Here is a 22,627-nt window from a genome sequence, read left to right as displayed (position 1 = left end):
ATAAGTTAGGTTAGGTTAGGTTAGGTTAGGTTAGGATAGGTTAGGTCCAATGTTTCTAGGTTAAGTTAGGTTAGGTTAGGTTAGGATAGGTTAGGTTAGGTTAGGTTAGGTTAGGATAAGTTAGGTTAGGTTAGGTTAGGATAAGTTAGGTTAGGTTAGGTTAGGTTAGGTTAGGATAGGTTAGGTTAGGTTAGGATAAGTTAGGTTAGGTTAGGTTAGGATAAGTTAGGTTAGGTTAGGTTAGGATAAGTTAGGTTAGGTTAGGTTAGGTTAGGTTAGGTTAGGTTAGGTTAGGTTAGGTTAGGTTAGGATAGGTTAGGTTAGGTTAGGTTAGGTTAGGTTAGGTTAGGTTAGGTTAGGTTAGGTTAGGTTAGGTTAGGTTAGGTTAGGTTAGGTTAGGTTAGGTTAGGTTAGGTTAGGTTAGAGGTTAGGTTCGGTTCGTTAGGTTAGGTTAGGTTAGGTTAGGTTAGGTTAGGTTAGGTTAGGTTAGGTTAGGTTAGGTTAGGTTAGGTTAGGTTAGGTTAGGTTAGGTTAGGTTAGGTTAGGTTAGGTTAGGTTAGGTTAGGTTAGGTTAGGTTAGGTTAGGTTAGGTTAGGTTAGGTTAGGTTAGGTTAGGTTAGGTTAGGTTAGGTTAGGTTAGGTTAGGTTAGGTTAGGTTAGGTTAGGTGTGTGTGTGTGTGTGTGTGTGTGTGTGTGTGTGTGTGTGTTAGGTGGTCATAGAGTTTTGTGAATATCTTGGTTACAGTGATTTTAGTGGATTTGAGATGGGTGATGAGATGCATTTGTGGATGTGAAATGTGATTTTTGTGTGTGTTCAGAAGAGGTGTGTTGGGAGATGGGTGAGTGGATGTGAAGAAATGCGGGTGAGATGGAGAGGGGTATGGGGAGGGTTGTATTAGAAATTTAATGAAATATGGGGGGATTTTACTGAAAATAAAGGTAATGTGTGAATATTTTAAAAAGAAATTATAGAATTGAAAAGTTATGATATATTGGAAAAGAATGGAGGGTGTTGAAACATGTCGCAATAGTTGGGTAGTGAGATTAGTTGATGCGAGTATAATATCAATTTATGTGGATACAAGGACATGGGTATGGAGAGGATTTTATTAGAATTTTAGTAATGTAAAGAGGAAATGTGTATTACATTTAAGATTCAGTAAAAAGAAGGGGAAAAAAATTGTGAATAAATTGGTAATTGATGAGGGTTGTGGGTAATGTAGTCGAACTAGAGATACCAAAAAAGATGATATAAGTGGGTTGTTTTTGTGACTTTTTCTGATGAAATTAGTTAAAACGAGAAAAAATTGTGGGTTGTTGGTGATGTGGGTTGTGGGTGATGTGGGATGTGGGTGTTGTGGGTTGTGGGTGTTGTGGGATGTGGGTGTTGATCTTAGTTTATGGTGATTTTGGTGGTGTTTTGAGTGTATTCAGTGGTGTTTTAGTAGTATTCAGTGGTGTATTTGGGAGTACTCAAATGGTGTTTTGAGGTTATTCAAAGGTGTGATTATAAGTTGTGGGTTGTTGTTGTTGTGACTTTCTGATGAAATTAGTTAAAACGAGAAAAAAAAATTGTGGGGTGTGGGTGATGTGGGTGGGTTGTGTGTGTTGTGGGGTGTGGGTGATGTGGGTTGTGTGTGTTGTGGGGTGTGGGTGATGTGGGTTGTGGGTGTTGTGGGATGTGGGTGTTGTGGGTGTTGTTGTCGAACTAGAGATACCGAAAAAGATGTTATAAGTGGGTTGTTGTTGTGCCTTTTTCTGATGAAATTAGTTAAAACGAGAAAAAATTGTGGGGTGTGGGTGTTGTGGGTTGTGGGTGTTGTGGTGTTGTGGGTTGTGGGTGAACTAGAGATACCGAAAAAGATGTTATGTGGGGTTGTTGTCTTAGTTTATTGTGGGGTGTGGGTGATGTGGGTTGTCGGTGATGTGGGTGTTGTGGGTTGTGGGTGTTGATCTTAGTTTATGGTGATTTTGGTGGTGTTTTGAGTGTATTCAGTGGTGTTTTAGTAGTATTCAGTGGTGTATTTGGGAGTACTCAAATGGTGTTTTGGAAGTGTTTCAGTGTTGTTTGGAAATGTTCAAAGGTGTTTTTGAAGGTGTTCAAATGATGTGCAAGAGTACTTATGAAGGTGTTCTGAGAGTATTCAGAGGTGATTTTGGGGGTGTTCGAATGATGTTTTTGGAGTATTTAAAGGCAATTGATGGTGTTTTTTGGTGATGTTCAAAGTAAAGTGTTTGAGTTAGTTTTTGTGATAATGTTGTGAAGTCTGGAGACTGAGGGAGGAGTTTGGGGGGATGAGTTGTAATTTAATGAAATGTGTAAGTGTAGATAAATTAGAGCTGTCAAATCTTATTTGGGAGTATTCAAAATGTTGTCTTGGAAGTGTTTCAGTGTTGTTTGGAAATGTTCAAAGGTATTTTTGTGAGTATTCAAATGATTTATGAGAGTGTTTTGAAGGTGTTCAAAGTAAAGTGAGGTGTGTGTGCGTATTAACTTCGTAATATGTAAAATTGTGACTAGTGAATTTATCGAAAAGTGGTTATAAGTGTTGTGGTGACTTTCTGATGAAATAGTTAAAACGAGAAAAATTGGGGGTTATGAGTGAAAATTGTGAGGTGTTGGTTGGAGTGTGAGGGTTCGGGAGGGTGGGGAGGAGGAGAGAGAGAAGGTTACTTCGTGGGGAGTGACCTGAGATGAAATAGTTAAAACGAGAAAAATGTCTAGACTTGTGTTGTAAAGAAATTGTGGATTGTTGTGGGTATTAACGAAAAAAATGTGAAATTATTTGGATTAACCTGGGTTAAGAGTGAAAATGTTTTCCCTATGTTGTATATGAAATGTGTAGGGGGGGAAGTCGACAAGATTCAGCCTGTGTGCGGGGTCATCACGTGACGTCACTGACATAGGGGGAAGTCGACAAGATTCAGCCTGTATGTGTGAGGTCATCACGTGACGTCACTGACCGCCGAGTAAACACACTTTTTAGTTCATTTAACTTAATGAGAGGAATACTGACGTCACACTTGTTTAGACCTGTAGTAAGAGAAAGTACCATGCCTCATAGGAGGAGTTCATTTGAATGCTTACCCTGAGAGGGGGGAATCCAAAAAACTCGATCCAAGGAGATGGAGTCTTTGTATTATCGAGAAAAAAAACTTGATCCAAGGAGATCATAAGAATTTCGAAACCCCATAGGGGGAATCCAAAAAACTTGATCCGAGGAGATGGAGTCTTTGTATTATCGAGAAAACTTGATGAAACTTGATGGGATGGGGGAAAAATCATAATGGAGTCTTGGTATTTCGAAACCCCATAGGGGGGAATCCAAAAACTTGATCCGAGGAATTGGAGTCTTTGTATTATCGAGAAAAAAGCTTGATGAAGAAGGAGTCCATTTGGAATGCTTATACCCAGAGGGGGGTATCCAAAAACTTGATCAAGGAGATCATAAGAAAAAAATTTGATGGGATGGAAGTGGGAGTTCATTTGATGCTTCGAGAACCCAAAAACTTGATCCGAGGAGATGGAGACTTTGTATTATCGAGAAAAAAAAATTGGGATGGGGGTGAAAGTGGGAGGGGGAACCATCAAAAACTTGATCGAGGAGAGCACAAGAAATTCAAAAAAAATTCGAAAAAAATCGGAAAAAAATTCGGGGCGCGGGGGCGATCCGGACGACGCTGCAGAAGGCGCAGCAGAAGGCGCGGGCGGGGCGCGAGGGGCGCGGGCGGGGCGCGGGCGCGGCGAGGGTGGTGGGTCGGCGCGAGGGCGGGGGGGGGCGCGGGGGGGCGCGGGTGGGGGCGGGGGTCGCGGGGGGGGTCGTGGGGGGGGTCGTGGGCGGGGGTCGTGGGCGGGGGTCGTGGGCGGGGGTCGTGGGCGGGGGTCGTGGGCGGGGTTAAGGTCATTAGCACATAGGTGTGAAAAGGATATATATATATATATATATATATATATATATATATATATATATTATATAATAAAAATATATATTTATATATATAATATATATATATTATATATATATATTATATATATATATATATATATATATATATATATATATATATATATAAATCATTTGATATCCTCATCACCTTACTCTTTTCTATGTTCACTTTCAACTTTCTACCTTTACACACATTCCCAAACTCATCCACTAACCTTTGCAATTTTTCTTTAGAATCTCCCATAAGCACAGTATCATCAGCAAAAAATAACTGTGATAATTCCCATTTGGAATTTGATTCCCCATAATTTAATCCCACCACTCTCCCGAACACCCTAGCATTTACTTCTTTTACAACCCCATCAGTAAATATATTAAACAACCATGGTGACATTACACTTCCCTGTCTAAGACCTACTTTTACCGGGAAGTAGTCTCCCTCTCTTCTACACACCCTAACCTGAGCCTCACTATCCTCATAAAAACTCTTAACAGCATTTAGTAACTTACCACCTATTCCATATACTTGCAACATCTGCCACGTTGCTCCCCTATCCACTCTATCATATGCCTTTTCTAAATCCATAAATGCAATAAAAACTTCCCTACCTTTATCTAAATACTGTTCATATATATGCTTCAATGTAAACACTTGATCTATACATCCCCTACCCACTCTGAAACCTCCTTGCTCATCCGCAATCCTACATTCTGTCTTACCTCTAATTCTTTCAATTATAACCCTACCATACACTTTTCCTGGTATACTCAATAAACTTATTCCTCTATAATTTTTACAGTCTCTTTTGTCCCCTTTCGCTTTATATAAAGGGACTATACATGCTCTCCGCCAATCCCTAGGTACCTTCCCCTCTTTCATATATTCATTAAACAAAAGTACCAACCACTCCAACACTATATCCCCCCCTGCTTTTAACATTTCTGTCATGATCCCATCAGTTTCAGCTGCTTTACCCCCTTTCATTCTACGTAATGCCTCACGTACCTCCCCCACACTTACATTCTGCTCTTCTTCACTCCTAAAAGATGGTATACCTCCCTGACCAGTGCATGAAATTACCACCTCCCTTTCTTCCTCAACATTTAAAAGTTCCTCAAAATATTCTCGCCATCTACCTAATACCTCCCTCTCCCCATCTACTAACTCCCCTACTCTGTTTTTGACTGACAAATCCATACTTTCTCTAGGCTTTCTTAACTCCAAAATTTTTTCTTATTTTCATTAAAATTTCTTGACAGTGCCTCTCCCACTCTATCATCTGCTCTCCTTTTGCACTCTCTCACCACTCTCTTCACCTTTCTTTTACTGTCCATATACTCTGCTTTTCTTATAACACTTCTGCTTTGTAAAAACCTCTCATAAGCTAACTTTTTCTCTTTTATCACACCCTTTACTTCATCATTCCACCAATCACTCCTCTTTCCACCTGCCCCCACCCTCCTATAACCACAAACTTCTGCCCCTCATTCTAATACTGCATTTTTAAAACTATTCCATTGCTCTTCAACCCCCCAACTACTCATCTTTGCACTAGCCCACCTTTCTGCCAACAGTCGCTTATATCTCCCCCGAACTTCCTCCTCCCTTACTTTATACACTTTCACCTCCCTCTTACTTGTTGCCACCTTCCTCTTTTCCCATCTACCTCTTACTCTAACTGTAGCTACAACTAAATAATGATCCGATATATCAGTTGCCCCTCTATAAACATGTACATCCTGGAGCCTACCCATCAACCTTTTATCCACCAATACATAATCTAACAAACTACTTTCATTACGTGCTACATCATACCTTGTATATTTATTTATCCTCTTTTTCATAAAATATGTATTACTTATTACCAAATCTCTTTCTACACATAGCTCAATTAAAGGCTCCCCATTTACATTTACCCCTGGCACCCCAAATTTACCTACTACTCTCTCCATAACATTTTTACCCACTTTAGCATTGAAATCCCCAACCACCATTACTCTCACACTTGATTCAAAACTCCCCACGCATTCACTCAACATTTCCCAAAATCTCTCTCTCTCTCCTCTACACTTCTTTCTTCTCCAGGTGCATACACACTTACCATAACCCACTTTTCACATCCAATCTTTATTTTACTCCACATAATCCTTGAATTAATACATTTATAGTCCCTCTTTTCCTGCCATAGCTTATCCTTCAACATTATTGCTACTCCTTCTTTAGCTCTAACTCTATTTGAAACCCCTGACCTAATCCCATTGAAACTCTCCCACCCCCTTCAGCTTCGTTTCACTTAAAGCCAGGACATCCAGCTTCTTCTCATTCATAACATCCACAATCATCTCTTTCTTATCATTTGCACAACATCCACGCACATTCAGACTTCCCACTTTGACAATTTTCTTCTTATTCTTTTTAGTAATCTTTACAGGAAAAGGGGTTACTAGCCCATTGTTCCCGGCATTTTAGTTGACTTTTTCAACACGCATGGTTTACGGAGGAAAGATTCTTAATCCACTTCCCCATGGATATAAAAGGAAAAGTAATAAGACCAAGAACTATTAAGATAAAATCAAAGAAAACTCAGATGAGTGTGTATAAATAAACGTGTACATGTATGTGTAGTGTGACCTAAGTGTAAGTAGAAGTAGCAAGACATACCTGTAATCTTGCATATTTATGAGACAGACAAAAGACACCAGCAATCCTACCATCATGTAAAAGAATTACAGGCTTTTGTTTTACATTCACTTGGCAGGACGGTAGTACCTCCCTTGATGGTTACTGTCTACCAACCTACTATGTATGGAAGAAGTAAATGTTTTCAGATACTTGGGAGTTGACGTGTCGGCGGATGGATTTATGAAGGATGAGGTTAATCATAGAATTGATGAGGGAAAAAAGGTGAGTGGTGCATTGAGGTATATGTGGAGTCAAAAAACGTTGTCTATGGAGGCAAAGAAGGGAATGTATGAAAGTATAGTAGTACCAACACTTTTATATGGGTGTGAAGCTTGGGTGGTAAATGCAGCAGCGAGGAGACGGTTGGAAGCAGTGGAGATGTCCTGTCTAAGGGCAATGTGTGGTGTAAATATTATGCAGAAAATTCGGAGTGTGGAAATTAGGAAAAGGTGTGGAGTTAATAAAAGTATTAGTCAGAGGGCAGAAGAGGGGTTGTTGGGGTGGTTTGGTCATTTAGAGAGAATGGATCAAAGTAGAATGACATGGAAAGCATATAAATCTATAGGGGAAGGAAGGCGAGGTAGGGGTCGTCCTCGAAAGGGTTGGAGAGAGGGGGTAAAGGAGGTTTTGTGGGCAAGGGGCTTGGACTTCCAGCAAGAATAGAGAAATTCCAAGCGCTTTCGTGACTACTCACATTATCAAGGAACTATAAAAGTAAAGCATCCAAGGAAGCTATATAAGGGGTCTGGCCAGCACCTCACTATGAGATCCCACAACGGTTAAACACCTGACGCGCGCCGACCCAACTTGGATAGGTCCTTTGCACAACTCACCCACAAACTATTCTACCCAAGAAAATTTAAAAATTATTATTTGTCCAGTGTATTATTAAATTCTTCCCAAATTCTATTAATTATAAATGGATCTAATTTATATAAACCAAAGGAAATATTCATATTATTGTCAAAACTGCTTTTTATGAAACAAGTTTCAATTATATTCCTGTCGACCATGGACTTGCTTGATACTACTTTCTCAACTTTTTGAAAATCAATTGGATGGTTAAAATCTCTTACATGAATAAATAGAGCATTGGAATCTTGTCCAGTTCTAATGCTATATTTATGTTGTTTTAATCTTAGTTCGAGATTTTTACCAGTTTGACCGTAATATACTTTATCGCAAATTTTACAAGGAATCTTATAGACACATCCATCAGCATTTTGGGGGGAATTCTTTATCAAAAGTTTTTTTACTGTATCAAGATTTTTGAATACAACTTTAATATTAAAAGCCTTAAGAAGAGAAGGCATATCAACCAAGTTTTCATGGTAAGGGAGAACCAACATATTTTTAGTTGAATAAGGCTGGCTGTCCCTTTTTGGATTGTAAAAAGTGTTTATAGCAACTTTAAAAGATTTATCAATTACATTTCTTGGGTATTTTAAATCATTACCTATTTCATAAATTTTGTATATTTCCTCATCTTTGAACTCAGGACTACAAATTCGTAAAGCTCTCAAAAGCATTGATGAGAAAACATGTAAAGTAAAAGGACACAAGTGCAACTAATGTGACATTTATTGTGGCAACGTTTCGCTCTCCAGGAGCTTTATCAAGCCATGTAATGGCTTGATAAAGCTCCTGGAGAGCGAAACGTTGCCACAATAAATGTCACATTAGTTGCACTTGTGTCCTTTTACTTTACATATTGTCGGTAATTCTACCAACTTTATTACGATGAGAAAACAGACAGTTTGACTATCTTGATGCGAGGAATAATAGTGGACATAGGAACAGTTATTTGTAGGTTTTCTGTAAATTTTAAATTTGAATTCATTATTACCCTTAATAATTAAAACATCTAGAAAAGGCAATGAGTTATTTTCTTCAAACTCAACAGTAAAGTTTATAGAATGGGCTAAGCTATTTAATTTTCCAAGGAAATGGTGTATATCTATGCCCAAAAATGTAGATATACACCATTTCCTTGGAAAATTAAATAGCTTAGCCCATTCTATAAACTTTACTGTTGAGTTTGAAGAAAATAACTCATTGCCTTTTCTAGATGTTTTAATTATTAAGGGTAATAATGAATTCAAATTTAAAATTTACAGAAAACCTACAAATAACTGTTCCTATGTCCACTATTATTCCTCGCATCAAGATAGTCAAACTGTCTGTTTTCTCATCAATGTTTTTGAGAGCTTTACGAATTTGTAGTCCTGAGTTCATAGATGAGGAAATATCCAAAATTTATGAAATAGGTAATGATTTAAAATACCCAAGAAATGTAATTGATAAATCTTTTAAAGTTGCTGGAAATACTTTTTACAATCCAAAAAGGGACAGCCAGCCTTATTCAACTAAAAATATGTTGGTTCTCCCTTACCATGAAAACTTGGTTGATATGCCTTCTCTTCTTAATACTTTTAATATTAAAGTTGTATTCAAAAATCTTGATACAGTAAAAAAACTTTTGATAAAGAATTCCCCCCAAAATGCTGATGGATGTGTCTATAAGATTCCTTGTAAAATTTGTGATAAAGTTTATTACGGTCAAACTGGTAAAAATCTCGAACTAAGATTAAAACAACATAAATATAGCATTAGAACTGGACAAGATTCCAATGCTCTATTTATTCATGTAAGAGATTTTAACCATCCAATTGATTTTCAAAAAGTTGAGAAAGTAGTATCAAGCAAGTCCATGGTCGACAGGAATATAATTGAAACTTGTTTCATAAAAAGCAGTTTTGACAATAATATGAATATTTCCTTTGGTTTATATAAATTAGATCCATTTATAATTAATAGAATTTGGGAAGAATTTAATAATACACTGGACAAATAATAATTTTTAAATTTTCTTGGGTAGAATAGTTTGTGGGTGAGTTGTGCAAAGGACCTATCCAAGTTGGGTCGGCGCGCGTCAGGTGTTTAACCGTTGTGGGATCTGATAGTGAGGTGCCGGCCAGACCCCTTATATAGCTTCCTTGGATGCTTTACTTTCATAGTTCCTTGATAATGTGAGTAGTCACGAAAGCGCTTGGAATTTCTCTATTCTTTCAGAGTGGTTTTTTGCATATATATATATATATATATATATATATATATATATATATATATATATATATATATATATATATATATATATATATATATATATATACAGTGGAACCTCAAATATCAAACAGCTCCCAACTCAACCAATTATGTAAGTATATTTTTGTAAGTGCTTCTGTAAGTGTATTTTTGAGGGTTTGAAATGAACTAATCTAATTTGCATTACTCCTGATGGGAATAAATTTGTTCCGTAACGGCACTCGAACAGCCGTATGGAATGAAAAAAGTTCGATATCTGAGGTTCTACTGTATGTATATATATATATATATATATATATATATATATATATATATATATATATATATATATATATATGCAATACGATCACAGTAAACTGGTGATATCAAAATATGCAAAACAACCATTGTGAAAAGAAAGTGAAATTCCAAAGGTTTTCGTGACTTTTCACATCCTCATAGTTCCTTGATAATGTGAGAAGTCACGAAACGCTTGGAATTTCACTTTCCTTTCACAGTGGTTGTGAGCAGGGTAATATTTAGTGAAGAAATTCAAGGAAACCGGTTATTTTTATATAGCAGGACTTGAGTCCTGGAAATGAGAAATTCAATGCCTGTACTTGGAAGGAGGGGTTTGGGATATTGGCAGTTTGGAGGGATATGTTGTGTATCTTTATACGTATATGCTTCTAAGCTGTTGTGTTTCTAAGCACCTCTGCAAAAACAGTGATTATGTGTGAGTGAGGCGAAAGTGTTGAATGATGATGAAAGCATTTTCTTCTTGGGGATTTCTTTCTTTTTGGGTCACCCTGCCTCGGTGGGAGACGGCCGAATTGTTGAATATATATACAGTATATATATATATATATATATATATATATATATATATATATATATATATATATATATATATATATATATATTATTATATAAACGGGCTACATGCAGATTATAATAATTATTGTAATATTTCAGTGTTATGCTATGATTTAAATATATATGAAAAGACGCATTAAATTTGGGAATCAGGTGACTTTATTTCCTACTTTATTATTATTATTATTTTTCTAAGTGAAAGCAGTTAAGATAGTCACATATGTACATCCATCACAGTGCAGACACGTATGATATATTGGATATAGCGGATAGAAGCTGTTATGGTGCGTTTTTCATCGGTTAGTTTTATTTTCAGAACAACAATGATCTTGGGTGAACACTTGTTTAGCATCTCTGTTCTCCGTTTGGGGGATCTTGTTGCCTGGTACCTCTCATAGCTGTTTATTAATCCTTCTTTGGATAAAATCTAATTATATCCCATTCCCTAGGCTCTGTATTATCCATAACAGATTTATCTCTTTTACATAAATATAATACATGTATGTTACGAAGAATTCTCTCTTGTGCAGCCCCGCCGCATATCAAGCTGCCGGCACAGTACGAACAGGGACTGATTTTCGACACTGACGAACTTATCCGACTTCGAGTACCCTACACGGGTCGACCTCAGCCGCACGCCTCTTGGACACACAACGGCAAGCAGGTGAGATCTTCGCTCACATTTGCCACACCCATCACCATCTGGTGCTGTGTTTCACATGTCACTTTTATCTCGTGTTCTGTTACACTTGTCACCTTCATCTCATGTTAAGTGTTCCATCTCTCAGCGGCTACACTCTGTATGTTTCAGTATACAACTGTTTTGCTCTAGTAAATAATCGTCAGTGAATTAACAATGATTACAATTTCCATATACTTTACCTTCCATCCGGGAGCTAAATAAGCCCTTAGGTTATTTATTAATATTTTGAAGCATTCGTCATCTAAAATGGTTTTGCTGCTGATTAAACGTGTAAATAAGATGGATTGTGTGTATTACCGGCTCAGTCTTCATTCTCTCTAGATAATTAGCACATATATTTTAATGCATGACAGTGATGACTGTTATATATACTCATAGATCTAATACATTCATACTAAGTTTGACTTTATAATAAGCAGTCAGCAGATTAGCTTGAAGCCACTACTCAATAAAAAAGTCACCACATATCTATTTTTCTCATCCCATGGTTTCAACTTAAAATATTTCACTGTAAGCCTTCTAACAACTATAATGTAAATTTTTGTTAAAATAAATTTAACAATACATTATATTTCAGATGAATCTCCACAGTAAGACAGCTAACATATAATTTCCAGTTCTATCCATATACAAAAAGTGAGAATTATCTTCTCTTTGCTCCTAAGGAGATGGTAGTTATCATTCTTCCACGTCTGCCATTATGAGGACTAAAATAGTTTTTCTTGCATCAGGTCGAGGGTGACGAAAGGCACGCTGTGGACGTGTCCGAGAAGTACGCTACCCTAAAGATCGCCGGCGCCTATAGGATGGACAAGGGCATGTACACCATTAAGTTGTCCAACCCACAAGGCGAGGACACCGCCTCCTTCTTCGTTACCGTCACAGGTCTCTGCGCTGGATTTTAATTTGACCCTCTAGGTTTTCCCTCCCTTTCTCCACTTTTTGACTTTATTGGCTTGTAGAAACAGATTTCTTTCCGCTTATATGATCTCAGTTTCACGAGTAGTAATGAAACTTACAGGTGTTTACATCCCCTTCAGCTTCTCGATTTCTGATAGGACCTGTCCATCATTCGTGTCACATTCCGGTTAATATTATGTGATAACGTTTTCTTCTATTCCCATCATTATATCCTATCTGGTAACAGTGCTTTTGCTTTTCTATAATAGAATCCCAGTTCATGACTAGTATTATTCCCTTCGAAAAACTACATGATGAGTTATTGCATTCGTTGTGGTAATTCATGATTCGTTAACTAGTGCCACGTAAGAGTGACAGCTAGCTTACTGGTTGGACTCTGTAGTCACAACTTATGCGATTTTTATACAAATTTATTCTTCCTCAGATCGTCCTGGCCCGCCCAGCGTGCCCACCATCACAGACCTGTCAGGCACTTCAGTGACGCTACGCTGGGACTCGCCACAAGACGACGGTGGCTGCAGGATCTCTAACTACCTCGTCGAATACTTTAGGGTGAGTCTGTAACCAGTCACTGGGTGGTCCTCTTTCGTATTTTAAACAGGTAGATCATCTTTCCATGTGTATTATTGCTTGTATATTACAGTATATACTCTCGATTATTAGCTGTAGATAGCCCCTGTTCTGGTGTTAAAACTTTGTAGATACTTCTTCATAAGTCAGAACTCTGTAATCATTCTGCTGTTAGCATTTAAAAGGCATGATGCATTTTGTTAAACTTAAAATTGTATATCGTTAGACCATCAAAATGTGACTTGTAACATAGTCACAGAATAAGGGAAAACTTAATGTTTAATGTAGATTGAAGAATTTTGGCTCCTAAAATGAATACCTCGAAATTATATGACTTGCATTCTTCACCCTGTGACAAGGAAATTCCTTCTATGCATGTTCCCTAAGAAACTGCGTACGGTATCTTTTTTCTGGTATTCATAGTATATAGGGTATTTTATCTAGACTTTAAAGAGCTTATCTAGCGAAACATATATCATTTACATCTATGTTCACACATACTGCTGTTGAGGAGATATGCAGATGTTTCATAACGTAACGTAAACTTAAGTTTTCCTTGTCTTATTATTGTTTTGAGTGTCGCCTTGTCCTGCAGGTGGGTTGGGATGTGTGGCTGAAAGCGGCATCATCCCGAATCACATGGACACAACTCTCTGATCTCATTGTTGGCTCAGAGTATCGTTTCCGCATCAAGGCTGAGAACGCCTACGGAGTCTCCGAGCCTGGAGAAGAGTCCGACCAGATTCTCATCGAAGACGCCAAGAGTCCTACAGGGTACGAGAACATTGATACTAGCGGGGATAGGTCATTACAAAACTGTAATCAGGAGATTGCTTCTGAAGGTTCATTTAGTGAACGTACATTTACTAGCCAGATGTCTGATCACTCTGGAATGGTCATTGAAACCGTGAGTTTGAAGAGATCACAAGCTCTTTATGAGGAGGAACTAATGAAACGTAATAGACTGCTTTGTTTTCCTTCCATGGGTAGTTATAACAGTGATTCTGATAGTGATGTTACGTTAATGCAGCAGCAAAAGATATTTAATAAAGAGGTAGATTTAAGTAATTCGGACACAGATATATCTAATACAGATACGTCTGAACTTAGTGATGAATCTTGGGTTTCTTCAGGGACTCTCTCCTTAGATCAGTCTACGACTAGTTTATTAGGTCCGATTGTTTCTGAGTCCTTATGTCGACTAAAATCACTTGAGAAATTTGTCGTAGGGACCCAGTTTGACATTGTAAGTGGTGGGTTAACTCCAACACATCATTTAGGAACACTTAAAAGTACCATTACAGAGAATATTCAGGAAGAGACGATAAACTTTATTGCAACAGTACAAGTTTATCAGCCATGGGCGACGCCAGGTAACTCGCCATTCACATACAACTACCGCACAACTGATGAAATAGTCACTGATCGTGGTTTAGATCTTCATAATAAATCAGATGCAACTCCCACAGCAAGTGATGTAAGGACAAATGATAATGATTATTGTTGTTTTAATGAGTTACATATTGGCGTTTCCGAAAATTTATCTTCAGACAGACTTGAAACGAACCCTAGTGACAAATTCATTGCTAATCAGAAAGTAAGAAACACATGCGATGACAGTGTGAGAGGCAATCGGATAATGACTAACACGTTACACGACAGAGTAATAACCCGTCAGGCATTGTGGGACCCATCTAAGGGAGCTGCAGAAAACCAAACTGCGAAGAATGATAATGTAGGTTATTTGACCAATCAGATCAAGAGCGCCGTCTGTAAAGAAGTCAAAACAAACCAGACTGTAAAGGATATCCACGAGAAAGGATCTATGGAGACTCAATTGATTAAGAGCGTCGGTGGTGAGGATGCTCCAGTGCATCAGGTCGTCAAGGACGGTTATTGTGTAGCTATAGCAGACCATGTGGCGAGTGGCTTGTATGGTGCAAGAGCTACAAAAAACCAGGTAATGAGAGTGACTAATATAGAGGGTGTCGCAGGTAGCCACCTAAAAAGGGACATCTCTAACGTGGAGACTACAACGATCCAGGAAATTAAAGATGTCCATAGCAGTGGAGTAAATGTAAATAATGCAGAAGGGGATACTGATAACGAAGGAACTGCAACGAATAAAATAAAGAGGGAACTCCATAACTACACAGCTGTAAATAATAGGGTAATGAATAGTCTTAGCTACAAAGAACTTGCAGTTAATGAATCAAATAATTCAAGTAGTGAGGAACCCTCAGTGAACCGGGCATCAAGGAAGATTGCTAATAGCTCAGAAGCAACTGATCGAGGAAGAAGCTTCCTTAGCGAGGAAGCCACAGTTAACCAAGTTTTCAGGAACTTAAGAAGAGAAGCAGCCTTAGCTCAAGAGGTTGGAAGAACCGTTGACCAGGGAGCCAGAAACAAACAGTTTAGTAGCGTGGAGAGCGAGGTCTCTGCTGCAGGCGGTCAGTGGACCATGCAAGGGAGGGTTGCTATTGCTAACCAATTCAGAATTATTTGCGGCGGCCTGGCGAGCATGACCCATCTGGGAAACATCAATACAAGAGGTATAACTGGTCAGGATAATAGCATTTATGATGAAGTCGACACTGATTATTCGGAAATATCTGAAGATGAATCAACATACAACGGGAGCACTTGGAGAGGCGAGAAAGGTTCAAACTCTTCACTCGACACTGAGCATTATGAGCAAGACTTAAGAAATGGATTTGAACCATTGGTGCTTGATGCAGCTGCAGTTAACCAAAAAGATTTCCTTTCTCCAGAAGGACCTGCAGTCAATATCTTGAGAGGTACGACGATAAGAAAAATGGTAGCTAGTCACCAAAGTTTATTGGAACATCCAGGAACTTCTGGATATCAAGAAACGCCTAGAAAAGACAATAATGAGGCGAGTCGTCAAGAAAGCAAGAACTCGCTAAGAAGTACAAGCACCGTGTTTAGAACAGCACAAGACACCGACGTTAGTAATTGTCATTTTACGAATCCTAATCATGAAGGTATGATTTCAGGCTCTACTGATGATTTGGGGCAGATCCAAGGTGTAGATAATCCATTTTATATGACTGAAGATAAAAGTTCAGTAAACTATCAGTACAGCATCACTAACAAAACAGTAATAGCACCTAAGGACAAAATTTCTAGTTTACCCGGTGACATTGCAATTCACTTAGATGGAAATGAAGCCATTCGTTCTGTAAGAAGTAAGAAAATATCACAGGGTCTAAACTGTGTGTATCCAAGAGAGCCAGTGTCTCATTTGACTTTTACTTCTAACACAGTCAAGGACAAATCTGTAAATCAAGGTTTAAATCCATTGACCGAGGATTCTCCTTATACAGTGTATCAGAATGTTGATGAATTTTCCTCGTGGGAACCAAAAATCAAAGAGGAGATCACGTCCAGGATTGACCTCTTGGAGGAGCTCGTATATAGGTGCTTGGAGAACGAGGACATAACGATGAATACCTTAGGTGTGACAGACAAGGAGGGGCTCGTAGCCCCATCGCCTCTAGCACCTCTGTCTCGCGTGAGCTCCAGTGGACGCTTAGACGTAAGTCGAGGAGAACTCCAGCATCTCATCAACGATCTTGGAGAATTGGTTAACAGCATGAATGAGAAGAGTAGAATACTCAGCGCAGATAACGTATCTAAGTTTTTTAAAAAGACAAGCAGTGTTGTGAGAGACCATTCATTATCGCCCGTCGGACATCAGAGTACTGGTTATGCTGTCGACAGTGGATCATATCATTCTGTGATTGACGATGGATCAAATCAGTCTGTGGTCGACGATGAATCAAATCAGTCTGTAGTCGACGATGGCTCATGTCACTCGGCTGTCGACAATAAATCAGATCGATCTGTTGTCGACGTTGGATCAAATCGAAGCTCACGCCCTCAGTCTCTGAGCGAGGTTGATTGGATATTGGAAGATTTACCTTACAACAGCCACCCGGAAAACTTAGCAGATATTTTCCTACCATACGGTCAAGTTAATATTCAGTCATACATCTTAGACCGCATCACATACCTGGATGAGGTTATGAATCGGTGTCTAGAGCACGAGGACGTCACTCTCAACACGCTGGGATCTCCTCCTGCGACCCCATATCTTCAGCCATCGGCAGAAGTTCAAGAGGAGAGTATTGACTCTAGTAAGCTCGAATTAAAACATTTAATAGAGAATTTAGGATCAATGATTAATGGGCTTAGTCAAAAGTTCAATGCACATTCGCCATAGTTTGATTCTTCAGAATGTGTATGGATATATTTGAAAATTAGTTAATATTTTCGTGTGAAAGTATGACTATGGTCAAAAGTATAAAATAAAAGACTCGGCGCTGTCTTTCATTGCTGCTGAGCTTCCAAGTGTCACTCAAGTGTTGTACACAACTTGTCGTACAGGACATAATTGGATTAGTACCTCGACGGGTGAATAATCCAGTATAACCCAAGAAAGGGGAGCAGTGTGGCTTTCTTCCATTTGGAGTCCTTTTTAGGTCTTCTCCCATGATTCAACTCAATGCAGTTGACGTGCTAGGTGTTAGACTAGCTCATATGTCTCGTCCCACCCAGGATCCACCCGGATACTTTCGTTTGTGAGACAAATGCTCCAGTCTCTTGTCACTTTCTTGTTATTGACTATCCTTGTTATTTATTCTTTTACGTTCTCGTATTAGGAGTCTTTTTCATTTTCTGTGACAATTTCTTATACTGTAATTTTTTATTTGTTCTTATTCTCTTTACTTTTCTTCATAGCCTTTCATTAGGGCCTCGTATGAGAAAGACATATTGCAGAACAAGTTTTTATTTGCACAACGTTTCGCTGTGTCTACCTCAGAACGAACCGTAGCTCGGTTCTGCAACGTGTCATTTCTTAACTTGTCAACACGCCAGCTTTTGACTCCAGAGCTTCTAGTAATTACTTCATTATTTACCTCTCAAACTTGACTTGCTGCTCCATTGATCTTGATGACCATTCCATGTTACCTGGCATGGAATATTTTGAGATGTGATTTGTGAATCTTGCTGACACAACACTCATTTTGTACTTAGTTATTCGACCGATAATAATTTTACAGACTTGTTAAATTACTCTGAATATCTTAGTGTATACAAGAGTTTACTTGGATGAGAAATGTATTTTTGTACTTTAGCCGTGTTTTCAATTGCATATTATACTCGGAAAATATCGCTGATATATTCTCGTTGACTAATGATTGTAAAACTTAGTTGTCAACTCGAATCTTTATGCCTCGTTGACTCGTTTGATAAAATGACACTTGCCGAATAAGCCAAGTCAGCAATTTCGGTTTATAAAGCATTATATATCTTCTAAAAAGCTGTCATTTCCCCTTAAAGATGTTTGTAAACACAGGAAATATTTTAAGGTCGTATTTCTCCTCTGTAACCACCACAAGCAAATACGTACCTTGAATTTTTATCAGTACAAAAACTACAAATCTCTCTTGGCCACTCCTTCATACCAGATATTTCTCACCATTCTGAATTACCTACATTTTCTAGCAAATATCAAACTCCGGCACCGAGAAACAAATACCCACGTACATACGTAAGTTTGTGTACGTAAGTTGCCAAAGCATGGTGGTTCTAAGCTGACTACATAAGGCAACACTCGGCGGATGAGACGTACATATTATATTTCTTTAGTTTATGCAGTTTCTTCTAATTTTATTATTGTTTAATTTAGTTTATTACACTAAGAACATGTAGAAGACGTTAATAAATAAGGTAGACGTTCATAGTTTTTTATTTGACTAATCCGTAGTACCTTAATTTGTACTCAGAAAGCCTACATTAACACTCATTACTACATTCTCTCATCCGCCTCCAAACGAAGTGATCACAAAGAGTTATGTTTATAGCACAATTTTATTATTTCGAGTGCTACGTTAACTATGCTTTCTGAGTATATTAAACGTAAATAGGAGGGAAGGGGATGATGGAGTAAGAAACATTAGTTTCAAACAGTGAAGTGCAGTGTACATACAGTTTCAGTCGTACATTTTTGGAGAGACGAGACACGATTTTTTTTATAGGCAAGAGGATTGAGTATTTAGATAATTATAATACTGACATATTTTTAGTATATTTAAATCCTTAAAGATAAATAACTCACTTTTTGTGGCTTTAACAGACAAGCACACAAGGTAACAATGAAAATCTGACGACGTTTGAATCCGTAATGGTCCAAGACAGACCCGTAACGTCGTCCAATAATATTCCTGATTTGTGGACTTGTGGTTTGTTTAAGAATAGTGATAATTTTGATAAGACATACTACTGTAATTTAATTAAAATTAATGACGAATGTAAAATCAAGGCTGTTAACCGTAAGTAAAATACATGAATGTGATGGAATAAGAAGGGCGTGTTCAGGCACTATGACCTTTACGTGTATAGAACTTTCTCATGAATATAGCAGTAAGGAAGGCCATGTTAGCGAGTGATTGTATGGGGCATATGTGTTCCCTTTAATTTAAGCTAGAGAGTCCAGCACGAGCATGCTAGCGGTCGATATTACCCAGGCCTGTAGTTAAGGCTGCTTCACATGAGAAACCTCGTCCATTAATGACGCGTCGGGTAATTTTCCTTGACGAATGCATCAACAGAAATGATTAAGTATTACGATTATATGCTGCTTAACACGTGGCTGCAATATTTTATTTTTTTTTTTCAACAAGTCGGCCGTCTCCCACCGAGGCAGGGTGACCCAAAAAAGAAAGAAAATCCCCAAAAAGAAAATATACTTTCATCATCATTCAACACTTTCACCACACTCACACATTATCACTGTTTTTGCAGAGGTGCTCAAAATACAACAGTTTAGAAGCATATACGTATAAAGATACACAACATATCCCTCCAAACTGCCAATATCCCAAACCCCTCCTTTAAAGTGCAGGCATTGTACTTCCCATTTCCAGGACTCAAGTCCGACTATATGAAAATAACCGGTTTCCCTGAATCCCTTTACTAATTATTACCCTGCTCACACTCCAACAGATCTTCAGGTCCCAAGTATCATTCGTCTCCATTCACTCCTAACACGCTCATGCACGCTTGCTGGAAGTCCAAGCCCCTCGCCCACAAAACCTCCTTTACCCCCTCTTTCCAACCCTTTCGAGGACGACCCCCTACCCCTCCTTCCTTCCCCTATAGATTTATATGCTTTCCATGTCATTCTACTTTGATCCATTCTCTCTAAATGACCAAACCACCTCAACAACCCCTCTTCTGCCATCTGACTAATGCTTTTATTAACTCCACACCTTCTCCTAATTTCCACACTCCGAATTTTCTGCATAATATTTACACCACACATTGCCCTTAGACAGGACATCTCCACTGCCTCCAACCGTCTCCTCGCTGCTGCATTTACCACCCAAGCTTCACATCCATATAAGAGTGTTGGTACGGTACTACTATACTTTCATACATTCCCTTCTTTGCCTCCATAGATAACGTTTTTTGACTCCACATATACCTCAACGCACCACTCACCTTTTTTCCCTCATCAATTCTATGATTAACCTCATCCTTCATAAATCCATCCGCCGACACGTCAACTCCCAAGTATCTGAAAACATTCACTTCTTCCATACTCCTCCTCCCCAATTTGATATCCAATTTTTCTTTATCTAAATCATTTGATACCATCATCACCTTACTCTTTTCTGTGTTCACTTTCAACTTTCTACCTTTACACACATTCTCAAACTCATCCACTAACCTTTGCAATTTTTCTTTAGAATCTCCCATAAGCACAGTATCATCAGCAAAAAGTAACTGTGTCAATTCCCATTTTGAATTTGATTCCCCATAATTTAATCCCACCCCTCTCCCGAACACCCTAGCATTTACTTCTTTTACAACCCCATCTATAAATATATTAACCATGGTGACAATGCACATCCCTGTCTAAGACCTACTTTTACCGGGAAGTATTCTCCCTCTCTTCTACACACCCTAACCTGAGCCTAACTATCCTCATAAAAACTCTTAACAGCATTTAGTAACTTACCACCTATTCCATATACTTGCAACATCTGCCACATTGCTCCTCTATCCACTCTATCATATGCCTTTTCTAAATCCATAAATGCAATAAAAGCTTCCCTACCTTTATCTAAATACTGTTCACATATATGCTTCAATGTAAACACTTGATCTACACATCCCCTACCCACTCTGAAGCCTCCCTGCTCATCCGCAATCCTACATTCTGTCTTACCTCTAATTCTTTCAATTATAACCCTACCGTATACTTTTCCTGGTATACTCAGTAAACTTATTCCTCTATAATTTTTACAATCTCTTTTGTCCCCTTTCCCTTTATATAAAGGGACTATACATGCTCTCCGCCAATCCCTAGGTACCTTCCCCTCTTTCATACATTTATTAAACAAAAGTACCAACCACTCCAACACTATATCCCCCCCTGCTTTTAACATTTCTGTCATGATCCCATCAGTTCCAGCTGCTTTACCCCCTTTCATTCTACGTAATGCCTCACGTACCTCCACCACACTTACATTCTGCTCTTCTTCACTCCTAAAAGATGGTATACCTCCCTGGCCAGTGCATGAAATTACCGCCTCCCTATCTTCCTCAACATTTAAAAGTTCCTCAAAATATTCTCGCCATCTACCTAATACCTCCCTTTCCCCATCTACTAATTCCCCTACTCGTTTTTAACTGACAAATCCATACTTTCCCTAGGCTTTCTTAACTTGTTTAACTCACTCCAAAATTTTTTCTTATTTTCATTAAAATTTCTTGACAGTGCCTCTCCCACTCTATCATCTGCTCTCCTTTTGCACTCTCTCACCACTCTCTTCACCTTTCTTTTACTCTCCATATACTCTGCTCTTCTTATAACACTTCTGCTTTGTAAAAACCTCTCATAAGCTACCTTTTTCTCTTTTATCACACCCTTTACTTCATCATTCCACCAGTCACTCCTCTTTCCTCCTGCCCCCACCCTCCTATAACCACAAACTTCTGCCCCACATATGCAATATATGGTAATTAAATACTGTGGGAATTTTGTTTGAATAATAATATAAAATATGAACTACATTTGAATAGCATTAGCTCAGTATCTAGTGTCAGAACCACCCCGTCTGTGATATACAGTGTATCTAATGAAGCAAATGCTGATAATGAACTGTTCATTGCTGATGGTAGTGTGAAATATGGGAAGATTAACATTTCACTAAATGTTAAAAGAAAGCTTGAAGCAAAATTTTAGGTTATGGATGTAGTGTCATACGGTGCTGGAAGGTTACGAATGAGTAAGTTAAAACAAGTCGGTTTTTATGTAGTATGAGAGGAAATACTAGATCAAGGCCGAGGCTGCAAATCATTGCATGTCTGGAGTAATAGGAATGTTATACAAAAGCAGTAAGGAATTCAAGCTTCTCATAGTGAGTTTTGTGCCTTTGCTTCTATGAATGATTGTTCCAGCCTCCCTTAGTGCCTGTTTGAGTTTCTTTGAATGTTGATGTTAACTTTGATGATGAGTCCTACACTTTGACTACCTACCATAGCTCTTCTGAATGACAATATATTAGGTTTCCTGAATGATGATTCCTCAGGCTTCCTAAGTAGCAATATCTTAGCCTCCCTGAGTGACTGTATCTTAGCTTACTTGAGTGACTATATTTTAGCCTTTCTTGGAGTTACGGTATTCAAAGTTTCATGAATAACCGACTTCCTAGTGATGATGTCTGGGCCTCAGGGGCGTTGACCCACGGAACACTCTCCAGTTAAACATCTATCCTTGTGGAGAGTATCTTCGCCTCTATGAATGGA

General features: G+C 38.4%; 1 protein-coding gene across 13 annotated transcripts in view; it reads left to right on the top strand.

The window, feature by feature from the left end:
- Positions 1-22,627, top strand: part of LOC128688939 (titin homolog) — a 748,574-nt gene that overhangs the window by 85,289 nt on the left and 640,658 nt on the right. For all 13 annotated transcript variants that reach the window (XM_070085630.1, XM_070085629.1, XM_070085628.1 and 10 more), the window contains 4 exons: positions 11,121-11,254; positions 12,025-12,178; positions 12,639-12,766; positions 13,380-13,558. In XM_070085630.1, coding sequence (XP_069941731.1) covers positions 11,121-11,254; positions 12,025-12,178; positions 12,639-12,766; positions 13,380-13,558 — 595 coding nt within the window. The remainder of the gene's footprint in view (positions 1-11,120; positions 11,255-12,024; positions 12,179-12,638; positions 12,767-13,379; positions 13,559-22,627) is intronic.

This window comes from Cherax quadricarinatus, chromosome 16 (assembly GCF_038502225.1).
Source record: "Cherax quadricarinatus isolate ZL_2023a chromosome 16, ASM3850222v1, whole genome shotgun sequence".
NCBI classification, from domain to species: domain Eukaryota; kingdom Metazoa; phylum Arthropoda; class Malacostraca; order Decapoda; family Parastacidae; genus Cherax; species Cherax quadricarinatus.
This window is presented reverse-complemented; position numbering and strand designations above follow the sequence as displayed.